The 14,861-nt window shown below is 37.1% G+C and overlaps 1 protein-coding gene across 29 annotated transcripts in view; it reads left to right on the forward strand.

The window, feature by feature from the left end:
• The window catches only part of PTPRD (protein tyrosine phosphatase receptor type D), a 1,161,500-nt gene that overhangs the window by 1,005,735 nt on the left and 140,904 nt on the right, over nt 1-14,861 (forward strand). For all 29 annotated transcript variants that reach the window (XM_030968017.1, XM_030968045.1, XM_030968047.1 and 26 more), the window contains one exon: nt 12,310-12,498. In XM_030968017.1, coding sequence (XP_030823877.1) covers nt 12,310-12,498 — 189 coding nt within the window. The remainder of the gene's footprint in view (nt 1-12,309; nt 12,499-14,861) is intronic.

Below are 14,861 nucleotides of genomic sequence, written 5' to 3' on the forward strand. Positions count from 1 at the left end.
ACATCACTGCAGTCCATGACTTCCAGCTGTGCTGAACAGCTGGTTTTTTATGTACATGCCAGTGAAGTATTCCACCAAAACTGAAGCATCACTACTGTTTTTTGTTAAATAATTATCATTTTCATTCGCAGAAATTTCTTCTACAAAATAACAGAACAAACGAAAGCAAAATCAACTGGAAGCGACCAAGGCTCATAATTTAAAAAGATCACGAATGATTGATGGTCTTTAATTAGATGGATAGAAGTTTGTGAAAAAATTAAACAGAAACTGTGAGAACAAAAAGCTTGCCTATACTATATATAAAATCAATAATATTTGCTAGGAAAATTATTAAAAATATTATGGAACACATTTTATTTGTAATTTAAATATATCCACTCAGACTCTAGACTAAAAAATTTCAATTTACACTGACTGTTGTGGACTTTGATTTGCCAACTTTTTTAGAGTTAGCACTGAATTATTATTTAAATGATAATTTAAAATAATGAAAAAGTAGTTAAAATATGATGTGCTTAGAGGTGTGAACCTTGATCTCAGCATATAAAAAAGCTTTTTTAAAAATAACACTTTCTAACATCCTATATTCCTATGCCCAGATCTTATTTCAAATTAATGACAATATAAATTGTGTTGGAATTAGCCAAGCCAGTTGTAGCAATAGTTATAGCAAAGCTGAGTAAATCTGGTGTTTTTCTATGTTGAACATCTTATGAATGAATTCCCACATCACTCCTCATTTACAGTTCCATGAGAAATATTAGCTGTTGTGTCTAGACAAATGCGAAAGTGTCACATTTAAAGTAATCTTTCTCCCTCAACATTCCAGAGAGCCTGCTTGAGTATGCTCCATTCAGCTCACAGTATTTCACAATACCTCTTTCAAGGCCATGTGAATATTATTGTGAAAAATGTGTTGGAGGAGCATAGGACAGGAGCAAGCTACCAGCAGAGGAGAGTGAGTGCTGCCTTGCATCACCTCTGCAAGTGGAAGGCAGGGCCTCTGCCATGCTTCAGAGCATGCTGGGATGTTGAGCATTTTCTTTCACACAATAACTCAGAGTACAGACGTTATCTATCATTTCTAATAGCAGCACTCACTATTATATCATGAAGCATCTTCAATCACAGACTATTCCCACTTACTTCATCTTAGGGCAGCAGCAAATTTCAGGTAGGACTCAAAGTCGCAAGCCACAGTTCTAAACATTAAGTTTGGGTGACAAAATGAACCCTTGTTGTCATGAATCTTTGAGTCTTTATGGAATAAAAACCTTGAAATGTTGACTGCCTTAGCCATGTGTGTACCATAAAGCGTTAATGTTGAGTTCTGTGTGACTCCATGCTGATTAGAGGTTTTTTGTCAACAGTGGTTATTCAGCTTGCCAGAGGACTGTGAAAAGCTGAATTTTAAGCAGTGTGTGTCCTCTGCTAGAGAGAAAGCCCTTCAGTATCCTTCTAGACCAGAAGCCAATGGTGTTTTCACCCTCTAGCATCCTTGTCTTTGGAGTGTTATTCTTTGGAAAAAGAACTTATTTAAGTGGTGAAACTCACCCCAAACAAAAAAGCAATTCATATCTACTCCCTTCTCTGCTTTTTCCTACATTTGTTCTTCTCTGCTATCAGATCCCTGTAAGGAGATAGGCATCTTCTCAATATCTGCAAAAAGGGATGTTGCCAAAAGTGGTGACACACACAAATAGTGAGAGGGATTCCTCCCTCATGTTCAGGCATATGAAGAGTGAAGTCTGGAGCACACCCACTCCCTGCTCAGCCAAGCAATCAGAGAATAACTTCACCATCTACTCATAAAGGAACTACTTCCTTCCTTCTGTTAAAGGTTCATACAGTTTCAAAGATGCCATGTGTTTTAACTTCTACCAGTATTTGGTGTTCTGTCTTTTGCTTATATATATTGGGAGTACATGATACAAGGCATTGTTTTGTGTCTTACATATTCCAGTGATTTCTTAATAATTGATAAATACATGTGCATAATGGTAGAAAGATTTAAAATAAGTCAAGCAAAGAAAGGATAAAAATGGGAGGTGACTGTATCTATTGCTTTTTTACAGTCACCTATCTGTAATCATGCAAACATTATGAATGTTGTGAGCATGATCTTCAGACCAATGAAGATGAATGCAGCATTGAATATAGAAAAATGGTTCATATTTTGTATAAGTAGCATTAGTACAACACTGAATAGTACTGAATTTCAAGGGATGTCTTCTTCGACTGCATTTTTCCAAAGTTCAATTTCTGTTCTGACAACATATCTCTAGTTTCCCTGTCACTTCAGCAGTAATAGGACTTCTGTTGTTTGATGGGGTTTTTTTTAATACTTACATTTGCTGTTTATTGAAACGATGCAGTAACGTTCAAATTGCTACATCTGTACAGGTGCATTGTTGTGCTGGGCACCAGAAAATCAGTTGAAATGCATAGACACTACCTTACTGTTTAATTCACTGAACCAAAATGGCTTTTAACATCCTGAATGAAATATCCTTTGTTAAAACTTAAGGAATACAGTTTCACAACCCTTATTCCTCATTTCTTTCTTTTATGGAGGTAAACAGTAGGAGAATCTATATAACCACCATCTATCTCCTGTTTTGGAGCATCTATGTAACCAATTACCAAAGTGAAAATAGCCTCTTTCTCTTTCTAAAATGTACAAGTTTAATGCTGAAGTAGAAATGCAGAAAATAATGTTGTTCTCCTTTAGAAACAATATTTCAACAAAGTTAATGGTTTTGACAAGTTGCTTTGTCAGGTTCTGCAGCTGTGGCAATAATGCAGTTAGTACAGTTTATTGTTGACAGTTTGGGCTACAGAGTATGTAGGCTGCATTAAAAAAACATTGGGGAAGATTATGGCATTGAGGAAACAATTCCTTGAAAGCAGTGTAATATCAGTAACAGAAATGGCCATGACAAGGAAGGAAGAAGAGGCAGACTCTATGGTCTGAGAACTCCTTTGACAGACAGCTCCTCTTTCTTTCTTACTTCTTTCTGTCTTGCTCTTTTGAACACAAGAAAACAAGATGCTCCTACCCCATTCTCAAACTGAGATTTTGGAACTTGATTGTGATGATTTATTGCTTTACATTTATTAGTATTTATTGCTTTATACTGAATGAGTACAAGGTAACTACTCATAGAAAGCGTCATTTGCTAGTATAAATATTTTAACACTGAGCACTAATGAGTAGAAAGGAGTGGAAGAAAAGAATGTTTTATATGTTCTGGGCCAGTCAGTATATTCAAGCTACTAACATGAAAAATGTGCTATGGTGTACATATGAACCTGCTGCTCATCTTTTTTACCTCACCGTAAAGCTGTATGTGATGTGAGAAAGTAAAGTGTAAAACAAGGACTACCTGCATTGCACTCTTTTCCCCTTTATTTTTCAAATAGAAGTAAAGAGAATGTAAAAGCACAAATATTAGTGTGTTAAAATTACTGACTGGATAGAGAAAGCATGCTTTTTTGTTTTTCTGATCTTGATTCTTGGCAAGCCCCAGTTTAACCCCGATTTAGTGTAATCTAAATCCTAACCCCGTCTGGAAACTAAGCCTTAAATTAGAAACAGTAATCATGGAAATTCATATTGCTGCCCTTTGCAGTCCTCTTGTCTTTTATTCACCAGTGCAAAATATATTTTCCTAAATATATGATACCTTGCTGTTAAACGACCACATTCTCTGCCTTTGTTTCATTACCTTAGACTCTGAGTCCTCTCCTTGTGTTAGATAAGGGATATCTGGTAGAGATGCTTGGATTCCCCACCTTTTTTTTTTTTTTTTTTCTTGAGACACAGCTTTTTGTATTTCCTATTACATTCCAAATGAACAGAACAGAACAGAACAGACATCCAAATTTGGGCATATTGATGTTCAGATGATATGGTCTGCTCTAAGCTATGACATGACTGTGTAGAGATCTGAGAATAAAGCCTTACTTTGAGGCTTGTGTTTTCATATGAATGATGAATCCACAAATGTTAATTCTTGTTGTTCAGACATCATGTCATTGTTAAAGCAGAGTGAGAGATATTTGATTGTTTATGTGAGTGAGACAGGTCACTTTGGGAAAAGCTTGCTATGTGCAGTCTAATTTTGCAGATTTTGAGAACTGCTGAAATGTGCAAATTCCTTTTTCTTTATTAGAAGATATCTAATTTCAAAGGCTCAGTGCACTCATTTGTTAAAACAGAGAACTTATTTAAAGCTAAATGCTAATAACAATGAATGTTAACTGACTTAATGCAATGTGAAATTGCTGCTTCAACATTCATACAAATGATAATTCAGTCTAAGTGGCTCTGTGTTCTGTTATATAGACATTACTTTGCAATTTGCAGGGTAATTGCATACAGAGCTACTAAACAAATTTGTTTTCTTTTGTATCAAAATGTGCTTTGCACATCTCTTCAGTATATGAAGATACTTTGAAATGCCTGGGTTTTGATGGGATGGTATGGACAGCTGTTCTTACGTTGAATTTTTACTGATCATCTTATCAACATCTAATTCGCTTTCCTCATGAGCTAAAATAGTGTGAAATTAAAGAGAACTCCCAACCAGTACCGAGATCTATTATTCTAGTGTACACAGTACCCTGCTTTACTGATGTACAACACCACTAAGTATCCATCTGTATATAGCAAATTTGAACAAAGGATCACACAAAATAATTTATTGTGTGTTCATAATTACTTCTATTTGCCAAAATTTGCCTTGTAAAGTGTTTCAGTATGAATAATGTTTATTAACTGGCACTTCTCTGATGCTTTATATATTTTAAATCCAATTTAATTTTTATGTATAATTAGAATTGGCTCTGGGTTTATTTTTTAATTCCTTTGTATCTATGGTTCTTCAATAATAGTACAGAATACCAAATTCACTGCAAAACGGTGATTTTAGTTCCTCCCCTAGTCTTTTTGATTTTACTGTTCTCAATCCTGCATTCAGTTCAGAAGGAAGAAGAATGATTTTGAATAATACGGTCATGATGTCAAAACAGTGCAAATTATATGCTGCTGCCATCTGGAATAGTGAAAATAAAAGCTTTATTTACACTGTTCTTTGAAATAATAAACCTTATTGTGGCAGTTTATCTTCAGTATCTATAATGTATTCTGGGCATGCTCCATGGGTGCCTTTTTATACTGTGAGCTGCAGAATGACTAAAATTTGCCTGTGGCAAACCTATCAGTGAATCTTGAAATAGATTCACTTTCTTTTCTTCCTGAATAGAGTAGAGAACCACCTTCCATTTGCTCAATAAGAATAACTGGTTTACATAAGCAAAATTTTTGAGATGCCCAGTCAAGTACTATGAGTATGTATTTTAGTTAGGCAGATACACAGATTTAATTATATTAAACTAATTAGATTAACTTGTAGATTTAACTACAGGTTAGTATTCTGTGCTACATATGAATATGAACTCCAGTTTCATATTCTGGAACATGGATGTTTCTGTGGTGAAAATAGTTAATGTGAAATTAAATACTTAACAGACATACTAGCCAGTGTTCTTGACAATGTCTGGCCTTAAGTCCTGATGCTATTACTTTGCCTTTATAGTCCATAATCCAAAACCAAAGTCATAACTATTTGCTTTGGATATCCATATCATAGTAATATCATCATATTGTACTATAACTCAGAAGACTATTCACACTATTCAGTCTTTCTTTTTAAATCATGATTGTGATTGCCAGAGTGATTCAGTAAGGTAGCTATGCAAAATTTAAGACTTCATGACTCAATCTGTTTCTGAAAACTAACACTCTTCTTGCTGCTAGCAGGGCCTATGCATGGTCTGAAGGTTACCTTTTACAGAAAAAGTAGTAAAAGTGTTAAGAAGCTGTGGCACAAATCCTAGCTAAATATGGCTGTCTTCCTCTTTCTTTAGTTGTGTTTTATATTAGACATGCAGGTTTTACCACAAAGCGCCAAAGCCATTGTACTGAAATCCTCTTCTTTCTTTGGGTCCAGCTTTTGCATACCTATAGTCTTACAGTACACCTGCATAGTTTGGGAAGTTCCATTCTTAAAATTTTATGAAATAATTACATCACTAATTAAAAAATCTAAGAAAGAGATTGCACTTTTTTTTTTTTGTTAAATAGAGTTAAGCAATGAGCAGTACAGAGATTATAATACATAGTTGTGGCACAGCTATGATTTTTTCTATCAGTACCACTTAAAGATAAGTATGCTTTCTTTTTTGATAGAGCATAATTTTAACTTGTGGCTATTTTCAAGATACCATTCCATCAAAATTACTGTTCACACAAAACCACTGAGTTTGAGCCTCTAGATGCTGTTGCATTTGTGAGGGCAAGCTCACCTCTAGGACAAATGCAACAACAAGTAAAATTATGGATTTTACATTTGTTTAAGGTATACTTATATTGAAATCTGAATGTAAAAGGTAATGTGCTTTTTCCAATCAAGCTTCTTGGAAGGGAAGCAATTACTACACTGGCAGCAAGGACATTGTTTACAGAACATAGAATCATAAAATGGCCAGCATTGGAAGGTATCTTAAAGGTCATCTATTTCCATGCACAGGGACACCTTCCATTAGATCAGATTGGTCAGAGCCCTATCCAACCTGACCTTGAACAATCCCTTGCCAGGTTCAATTCCAGCTTCACCTAGGCCTTCCTGACCTCATCCCTACACAACCATACTTCATCTCTCTACTCCTCTTAGGTCACCACCCATCCTAACTTCAACTGCCTGTCCATTTGCTTCTTTCCCTTCAGTCTGACCAACAGTTCCCTACTCAGCCCTGCTATTCCCTTGCCTTCCTTGCACAGTTTCTTGCTCCTGGAGATTGCCAGCTCTTGCACGTGGTGGAAGACTTCCTTAAAGATCTGCCAGCTCTGTTCCACTCCCTTGTCCCTGAGGGAAGTCTCCCAGTGGATCTCACTGGCTATCTCCTTGAAGAGCTGGAAGTCTGTTTTCCTAAAGCTTGGGGGCCTAACTTTGTTCCTCACCTGGCCCATACCCCTCATGACTGCAAACTCCAGCAATGTGTGATCACTGCAGCCCAGACTCCTTCCAACCCTGATGTTCAACATCAGCTTGCTTCCATTGGTGCCCTTCAGATCCAGGATTATATCGCCTCTGGTAGGGCTGCTGTCTATTCCTTTGCTTCAGAAAATATCCCTCATTCTTTCCAAAAGTCTCCTGGCTTGCCTGCAGCTTTCTATGCTGCTTTCCCAGGAGGTGTTGGGATGGTTGAAGTGCCCCAGCAGGACAAGAGCCTGTGAGCATGATGCCTCCTGTAGCTGGAGCAAGAAGGCTTCATCAATAGGGCCCCTTTGATCAGGTGTCTGCGCTTAAAACCATCCGCAAGGTTCCCTTTGTTGCTTTGGTCCCTGATCCTTAGCCACAGGCATTTGGCCTGCTCGTGGCTGCTCTTCAGAGACAGCTCTTCACACTCAGTCTACTTCCTGATGTAGAGGGCCACCCCTCTGCCTCTCTCTTTCCTCACCTGTCTGTTCTGGAAAGCCTATAGACATCAACAGTCACACTCCATTCACATCCCACCAGGTTTCAGTAATGGCAAGAAGATCATAACTGTCTTGGAGCACAGTGGCTTCCAGCTTCTGTTTGTTGTCCATTCTGTATGCCTTGGGTGAGCAATGTCAAACTGATTGAATATACAGAGATTTGAGAAATACGAAGAGCCATGATCCAAAGCAAGGCAATGTCATTTAGTTGCATTCTCTCTTAAGGGCTCATCTGGTAACCTCTCTCTGTAATTGTTTTCTACATTGTTCAGATCATACGATGACAAATAACTTCTGTGAAGTCATGCAGCAATTGGAAATTATACTAGTGCTGTACTAAATGCATTCTTTTAATGCCAGTAATGAAATTCAACACCTTCAAGACAAATAACAAATTCAAAATATGTGGCCTATTTCTAAATCACTTGTATCTGTCATCCTAAACAAAATATGTATTACATGTATAAGTCACTAAGCCACAAGGACAGAAAAATCTGACCTTTAATGGCCTCTAAAAATGACAGTACCAAATGGCTTTGAGAAGGTCAAGTCTGATTTAAATTGTTGATGAGTTCGAAACTAATTGACTGGAACTGAATTTTACATGGGAAGAGCAGAATATATTGTAGTTTAGAACCTAGTGAGTATATTAATGATCAGTAAAAAATATTTTTCCTGGCCACTTCACGTAAAATTATAGAGGTACCTATATAAAACATTTACAATAGTTACTTTCCTCTTACTGTGGCTGAGATGCAGTTGTACAATGATTTGATGCTCAGCTTTGTTTCGTAGAGTGTTTGATGATCTGTCATACTTGGTATCACTAATGTGTAAAGACAGTTGTACAAATTGTGAATAAACTTAGAGGAAAAAAAGTAAATAACATCCTAAAAATGAAATCCATTGTGATAAGCCCTCCAATTAGAAATTTCATTATTTCCCTTGTCCATTTGATATTGTATAGCTGGGTTTTTTGCCAGATACCTGAAAACCTGGTTGGATACCAGCCACAACTGCCAAAAATATGAGTTCTGGGTATTTGAATGTTCGATTTTGATGTTTCTCATTAAAATTTCATGAAGACCATTCATTCATAGAGATTTTATGCATAAGGCAGATGGATGGAATTTAATTGCCCTTATTAAAAATAAGAAAGGGAAGCTCTTTACTACTTCATCCTATTAACATTCAAGATAGATTATCTTTGTTGTACACTTAGGTATTTGCAAAAGGGACTCTAGGGTTTTTTGTATAAGCCAAGTAGGAAAGGTAAGGTCATAAAAATCCTGTTCTGTGTCCCAAGTCAAATCCTGTCAGCTAATACCAAAGCAATGACTTTTATAAGCAGACATGAAACATACCTTTCTTTGGGAAGAGCCTACGGCTGGTGAATGATTTGGCATTTATCAACTGATTGGTAGAAGTCCTTGTTTTGAAGAGTCATGAAAGCTTTCTGGACAGTTGTGTTCAATGTACCAAGGCCCTGGAATTGGTGAATTGGGTGCAGATTATTTCTCCTCTGTTCTTCCAGTTGCAGGTATTAGCACTGAAAGAAACAGATGGACCCACATGATTCCATGACTGGTGTCATCACCAAAATGTTAATTTCTTTGATAATGGGATGGCCTATATATGTGGCACTGGCTTGCTGAATAAAGGTGGGATTCAGCTCTCTCCAAGGGGGAAGAGATTCTTTGGTGAAGGGCTAGCAGGGCTTATTGATAGAGGTTTAAATTAGATATGAGGGGAGGGAGATATCATCAGGTTTAATAGTGATAAAGTGTGGGACATGCCATCCCACACATACTAGTTAGATGGCTGAGCCAGAAAGAGTCTGGAGAGGGTATGCAGGTCTGCAGCAGAGCACCAAGACAGTCCAGCCACACCAGACAGAAAGTCAGCTTCATTGGAGAGCAACTTAAAACCCCTTTGTGCTAACACATGCAGCATGGGTTGTACTAGGGATGTGTGGATGCCTGTAGGTCTATGACTTTAATTGGCATCATGGAAACACAGGGACCTCTCTTATGACTAGAGTGTTGGGATGAAAGAATGCAGCCACTACACATCATATTTGAAAACTCGTGGCAGTCGGTGAAGTTCCCACTAACAGGAAAGGGGAAAACATGACTCCACTTTTAAAAAGGGTTATAAGGAAGAGCAAAAAACTGCAGGCCATGGTCTGAGACTATAGGTCTCACATCAGTGCTTGTAGAGGTCATGGAACAGATCCTCCTGGAAAATATGCTAAGAGACATTGAAAATAATTAGGTGATTGGTGACAGCCAACATGGCTTCAGTAAAGGCAAATCACACCTGACAAATTTGGTGGCCTTCTAGGATTGTGTTACAGCAGTGTTGAACAAAGAAGGGCAGCAGAATTCCTCTACATAGATTTGTGTGGAGTATGTGACACTCTACCAAATGTCATCCTTGTCTCTAAACTTGAGAGGCAGGAATTTTGAGAGGTGGAACTCTTGGTGGATAAAAAATTGGCTGGATGATGGCACTCCTAGAGTTGCAGTCAACAGCTCAATGTCTAGTTAGACAGTAGTGTCAGCTGAAGATCCTCAGGGATTCGTATTGGGACCAGTGCTACTTGCACCTCTGTCAGCAACATGGGCAGTGGGATTGAGTGCTCCCCTAGCAAATATGCCAATGACACCAAGCTGTGTGATGGGGTCACCACAGTGAAGGACATGGATTGACCTTAACAGGCTTGAGACGTGGAACCTGAGGAAGTGCAACAAGGCTGAGTGAAAGTTTCTGTACCTGTGCTGGGGTAATTCCAAATAACAATACAGACTTAGTGGAAAACAAATTGAGGCTTACCCTGGGAAGAAAGACAGGATGTTTTTGGATGAGAAGTTTCATATGACCCTGCAATGTACACTTGCAGCTCAGAAAGCCAACCTTATCCTGGACTGCATCAAGAGAGGCATGTCCAGGAGGCCAAGGCATATGCTTATACCCCTCTATTCTTTTGTTGTGAGACTCTCACCTGTAATACTGTGTCTAGGTCTGGAGCCTCCAACACAAGAAAGACTTTTATTAGTTAGAATGAGTCCAGTAGATAGCCACAAGTTGATGAGAGGTCTGCAATACCTCTTCTACAAAGAAAAGCTGAGAGACTTGGGGCTGTTCAGCCGAGAAAGGATAAAGCTCTGGAGACCTTGTTATGCTTTCCAGTACCTAAAGGGGGGCTACAGTAAGGCTAGAGAGGAGCTTTTCAAAAGGGATAGGAAATGGGAGATTTGCCTTAGGCTGAAGGAGGGTAGGTTTGGATTAGATCTTAAGAAGAAAAGCTTTACTCTCAGGGTGGTGAGGCACTGAAATATGTTGCTCAGAGAGGTTGTGGATCCCTCATCTCTGAAGATGTACAAGACCAGGTTGGATGTATCTCTGAAAAATTTGGTCTAGTGGAAGAGATTTCAGAGGGGTTAAATGTAGATTTTGTTGCAGAGAGGTTAAATGTAGATTTTGCAGAGGGGTTAAATGAAGATTTTGTTTAAGGCCCTAAACCATTCTGTTATTCTATGATTATCTATGTGCACTTGTATTGCAAGCAGTTAAGTAGCTCATGAGCAACATCACACCCCAGGAACTACAAAGATCTGTAGGCTGTGTTTGCCTGCTATAAATTTTTTCAGAATAGTCTGAAGACTTATCTGACATCTTTGAAAATGTCACACTTCTTAACTAAAGAGAGTTAATGTTGAACAATTTCTCCTGTTAGTTTTATTCCCTAATCAATTGCATGTCAGTAACGATTGGTTAAGACATTACATAACATGTGGCTTATAGTTAGTGTTGATCCTCTTTCTTTGGTTATTTTTGATTTTAGTTTTTGAATGGAATTAATATTATTTTTCAATAAAAATATTTTTGTCATTGCAGTGGAAATAAGGAGCAAGATTGTTTATTTCAATCAGGTTATTTTAGCTATGCAAACTTGATTTCTGAGACATTTCCTGATCCTACTGTGCTTTCAGTGTTAATTGCTAGTAGGTGTCACATTATGAAGGCCAATTACTCTTGTACAATATTTTTTAATATTTCAGTATTAACCACACTAGCATGAGGATTTGGGACTGTATCTGATTATTTTAATAGACACTGTTGTATCTATTCAATATCATTGAGAGTATCGTGCCACTTTAACTTTACTGTCCACAGAGCTGCAAGGTTTAGAATTTTATTAGTTCTATAAGGCATTCATCTTTGCAGCATTCCCCTGCAGCAGTAAAGCACTCTCAAGTCCATCTGTAAGATGGACAATCAAAGCACAGGGGGAATAGATGTTAAGCAACAGCAGATAAGTAATAATGATGGAAGCAAGAAACATGACTTAGGTCTTCTGAGTTAGCGGCCAGATCTTACACTGCATAGTGATCCTTCCTTGTGTACTTCTCTGGTATAAAGAGGAGTTTTCCTTAATGTTGGTAGACTTGATAATGGTAACTTGATATTTCACGTAAAATAGTAAGGGCCTCTTGCAAGAAGGCCAACATCAGTGTTGTATGGTACCTTAGTATGAGTCCAGTGATTGCATGCTAGGCAGTGTATCTCATATGATTTTATAATTATGAAGTTCATAGCCATTTTTAATTAACTTTTTCTTTTGTATCAGCATTTTCGTCAATTGTATGTGGTTTATAAATAATAAAGTGATCACCAAATGTTAAGCAGGGTGATTTGGGCTTACATGCAGCTCTGCACAACTGAAATTAAATCCCTCAATTTATAAATTTTTTTTTCAGAGGATCAAATTCCTCGAGGTTTTCCAACCATTGATATGGGCCCACAGCTGAAGGTGGTTGAACGAACTCGTACAGCTACCATGTTATGTGCAGCCAGTGGCAATCCTGATCCTGAAATAACTTGGTTCAAAGATTTTTTACCTGTTGACACAAGCAACAACAATGGCCGCATCAAGCAGCTACGCTCAGGTAGGGTCTTGTTACTGTTTCCACCAACGCCCAGAGTTGTTCTCTCTCACTTTTTCTTTCTTTTCTTTCTCTTCCTTTTTAAAAAATATTTTATTTATAGGTAATAATTTCTCTTTCCCTTCTCCTTTTCTGTGTTACTGAGTGTGTTGTCCATGTCTGTGATGTTGTCATAGCTTTCTAAAGAGTCTGTCTCTATGTGTTTTGCAGCTTCTGTTTACTCCACATTGCTCACTGCTGTGACTGTATTTTTTGATAATTTTTTTCTTTACTGCTTTCTGCAGTACTTGATGGATCCATTTTCTCCTCTTTCTTTCTTCTTTCCTTTTAATTTTTTTTTAACAAATTTATTTCAACATTGGACTTCATTCAGAAATTGCAAGGAGTACCAATGGTTATATTCATCAAAACCAAAACCTGCATTAGACACTTCAATTAAAATCTAAAGTGTGTTTATTGCTGTCTTTTCCACATTTGACTTCACCAAAGATTAGCCAGTTTGGACACATCTTCTTTCCTCTCACAAATACATAAAGCACAGTACTTCTTCCCATGCAGATTTATACCTGAAAAAAAAAAAAAGGAAATTAAATCTTTGGGAAATCTATAGAACAAAGTTCGGGGTTTTTTACTGGCTGAGCATTTTTCCAACACATTTAGCCACAGTAGTGTGCGTCCACGCTAAAGCTTTATGAATCCTATATTTTCTGGATCTACAGAAGTCTGCTTTTGGTGTAGATTCCAGCTTTTGCTGCTCTTTCTCTCTCTTTGCCCCTTGCACCTCCCTAGCAGTTCTCTCACTCTCCTCCTGCCTTAGTTTATTCTTTTGCTCTCTTTAGATTAAAAACAAAACAAAACCAGAAACAGACAAACAAATCTCTAAATTTATCAAGTTTAATGCTTATCCCAAAATAAGATCAGATCATTGATCACTGGGATATAATGAGCTTTTTGCTTCAACAATTGTAGTAGATATCGTTGTAGAATCTAAGTTGTTTAATCACGTGTCTTCCCAGAATTCTCAGCTTTTGACCTGTCCTGTGATGTTAAATCGTCTTGTTAACCTACTTTTTGCTTGTTGTCAGCAGAACTGTGTAAATTAACCTTCTGTTAATGTAAATTAAGATTTTTTTCACATGTGACATAGATGATTTAGTATATAAAGCTTTAACTGAAAACTTTGTACCAAATTATAAGGAATATAATAATATTTTTATGCTGTCTTTCTTCTCTCCGTATTTAAATCTCCAGAATCTATTGGTAAGTGCTTAGTTCTGAAGCGCACTTCACCCCCACTAATTTCCATATTCAGAATATTATGATTATGATTATGATAATTATTATATGATTAGTATTATTATTCTTAAAATGCATGGCATGCATTTTACTAACAGTCAGCGTAGTCACCAGACCCCTATAGTGGCGCACACGCACACCTCCACAGAAATGTTGTCTTATCAGTCATAGCAACACCTAAAAGAAACAGTACACATGTATCACATAGATGTAGAACAGTAAATGCCATAATCCAGCCTAAACTACAGTGTTTGTTTAGAGATAGACTTCAGTATATCCTCTTTTTATATATATATATATATTTAAATAGAATTTCCATTATTTTCCTAAAATATGTCATAAGTACGGTTTTGTAAAGTTTCCTTTAAGTATTTGAGGCATATTTGATACATTTCTAACCCTATATAACTGAACGTCTAAGAACTCAGATGCTACTCTGAGAATGGCAGTGCAGCCAATTATAGCCTTTTTGCCCTTTGTGGTACAATGCAACTTGCTTTTATAACCTGATAATACTATCTAATATATTCCTGTTTTAACAGTATAGTAATTCAAGTTTCTCTTAAGACCTTATTTAATTCTGTAAATCTAATTTGATTCTTCTTCCAAAGCCCTAGCCTCCTTCTTCTCGTACTAATGCTTCTTCTTTCTAATCTTATTTGCATTCATATTATCCACCCAGGTGGTACACCAATAAGAGGTAAGAGTGCTGAACTAACGTTCACAGAATGATCTTACTCATTCTTTCTGTCTTTTCATCCCTCTCATCTTTGTCCTGTTTTTGGTTTTGTTTTGTTTTGTTTTCCATAAGGAAAAAACAAAACAAAATAAAAACCACGGAAATGTCCATCATCTGATTTTCTTTTTCCTTTGTCCTGTTTGGTTATGATCAGTGACTCTCATATTGTGACCTTTCTTTCTTCACATTGCCTTTTCCTTTCTCCTTTTCATTTGTTCATTTGTTCATTAAAAAAAGTGATATGCTTCAAAGAAAGCATATCCAGGTCTCCTGGCCATAGCCCAGTCACAGCGTACCATTTGTCCCTCTTTTTTCTTTTTCTTTTTCTTCT

The sequence above is a fragment of the Camarhynchus parvulus genome, chromosome Z (genome assembly GCF_901933205.1).
Source record: "Camarhynchus parvulus chromosome Z, STF_HiC, whole genome shotgun sequence".
Lineage (NCBI taxonomy): Eukaryota > Metazoa > Chordata > Aves > Passeriformes > Thraupidae > Camarhynchus > Camarhynchus parvulus.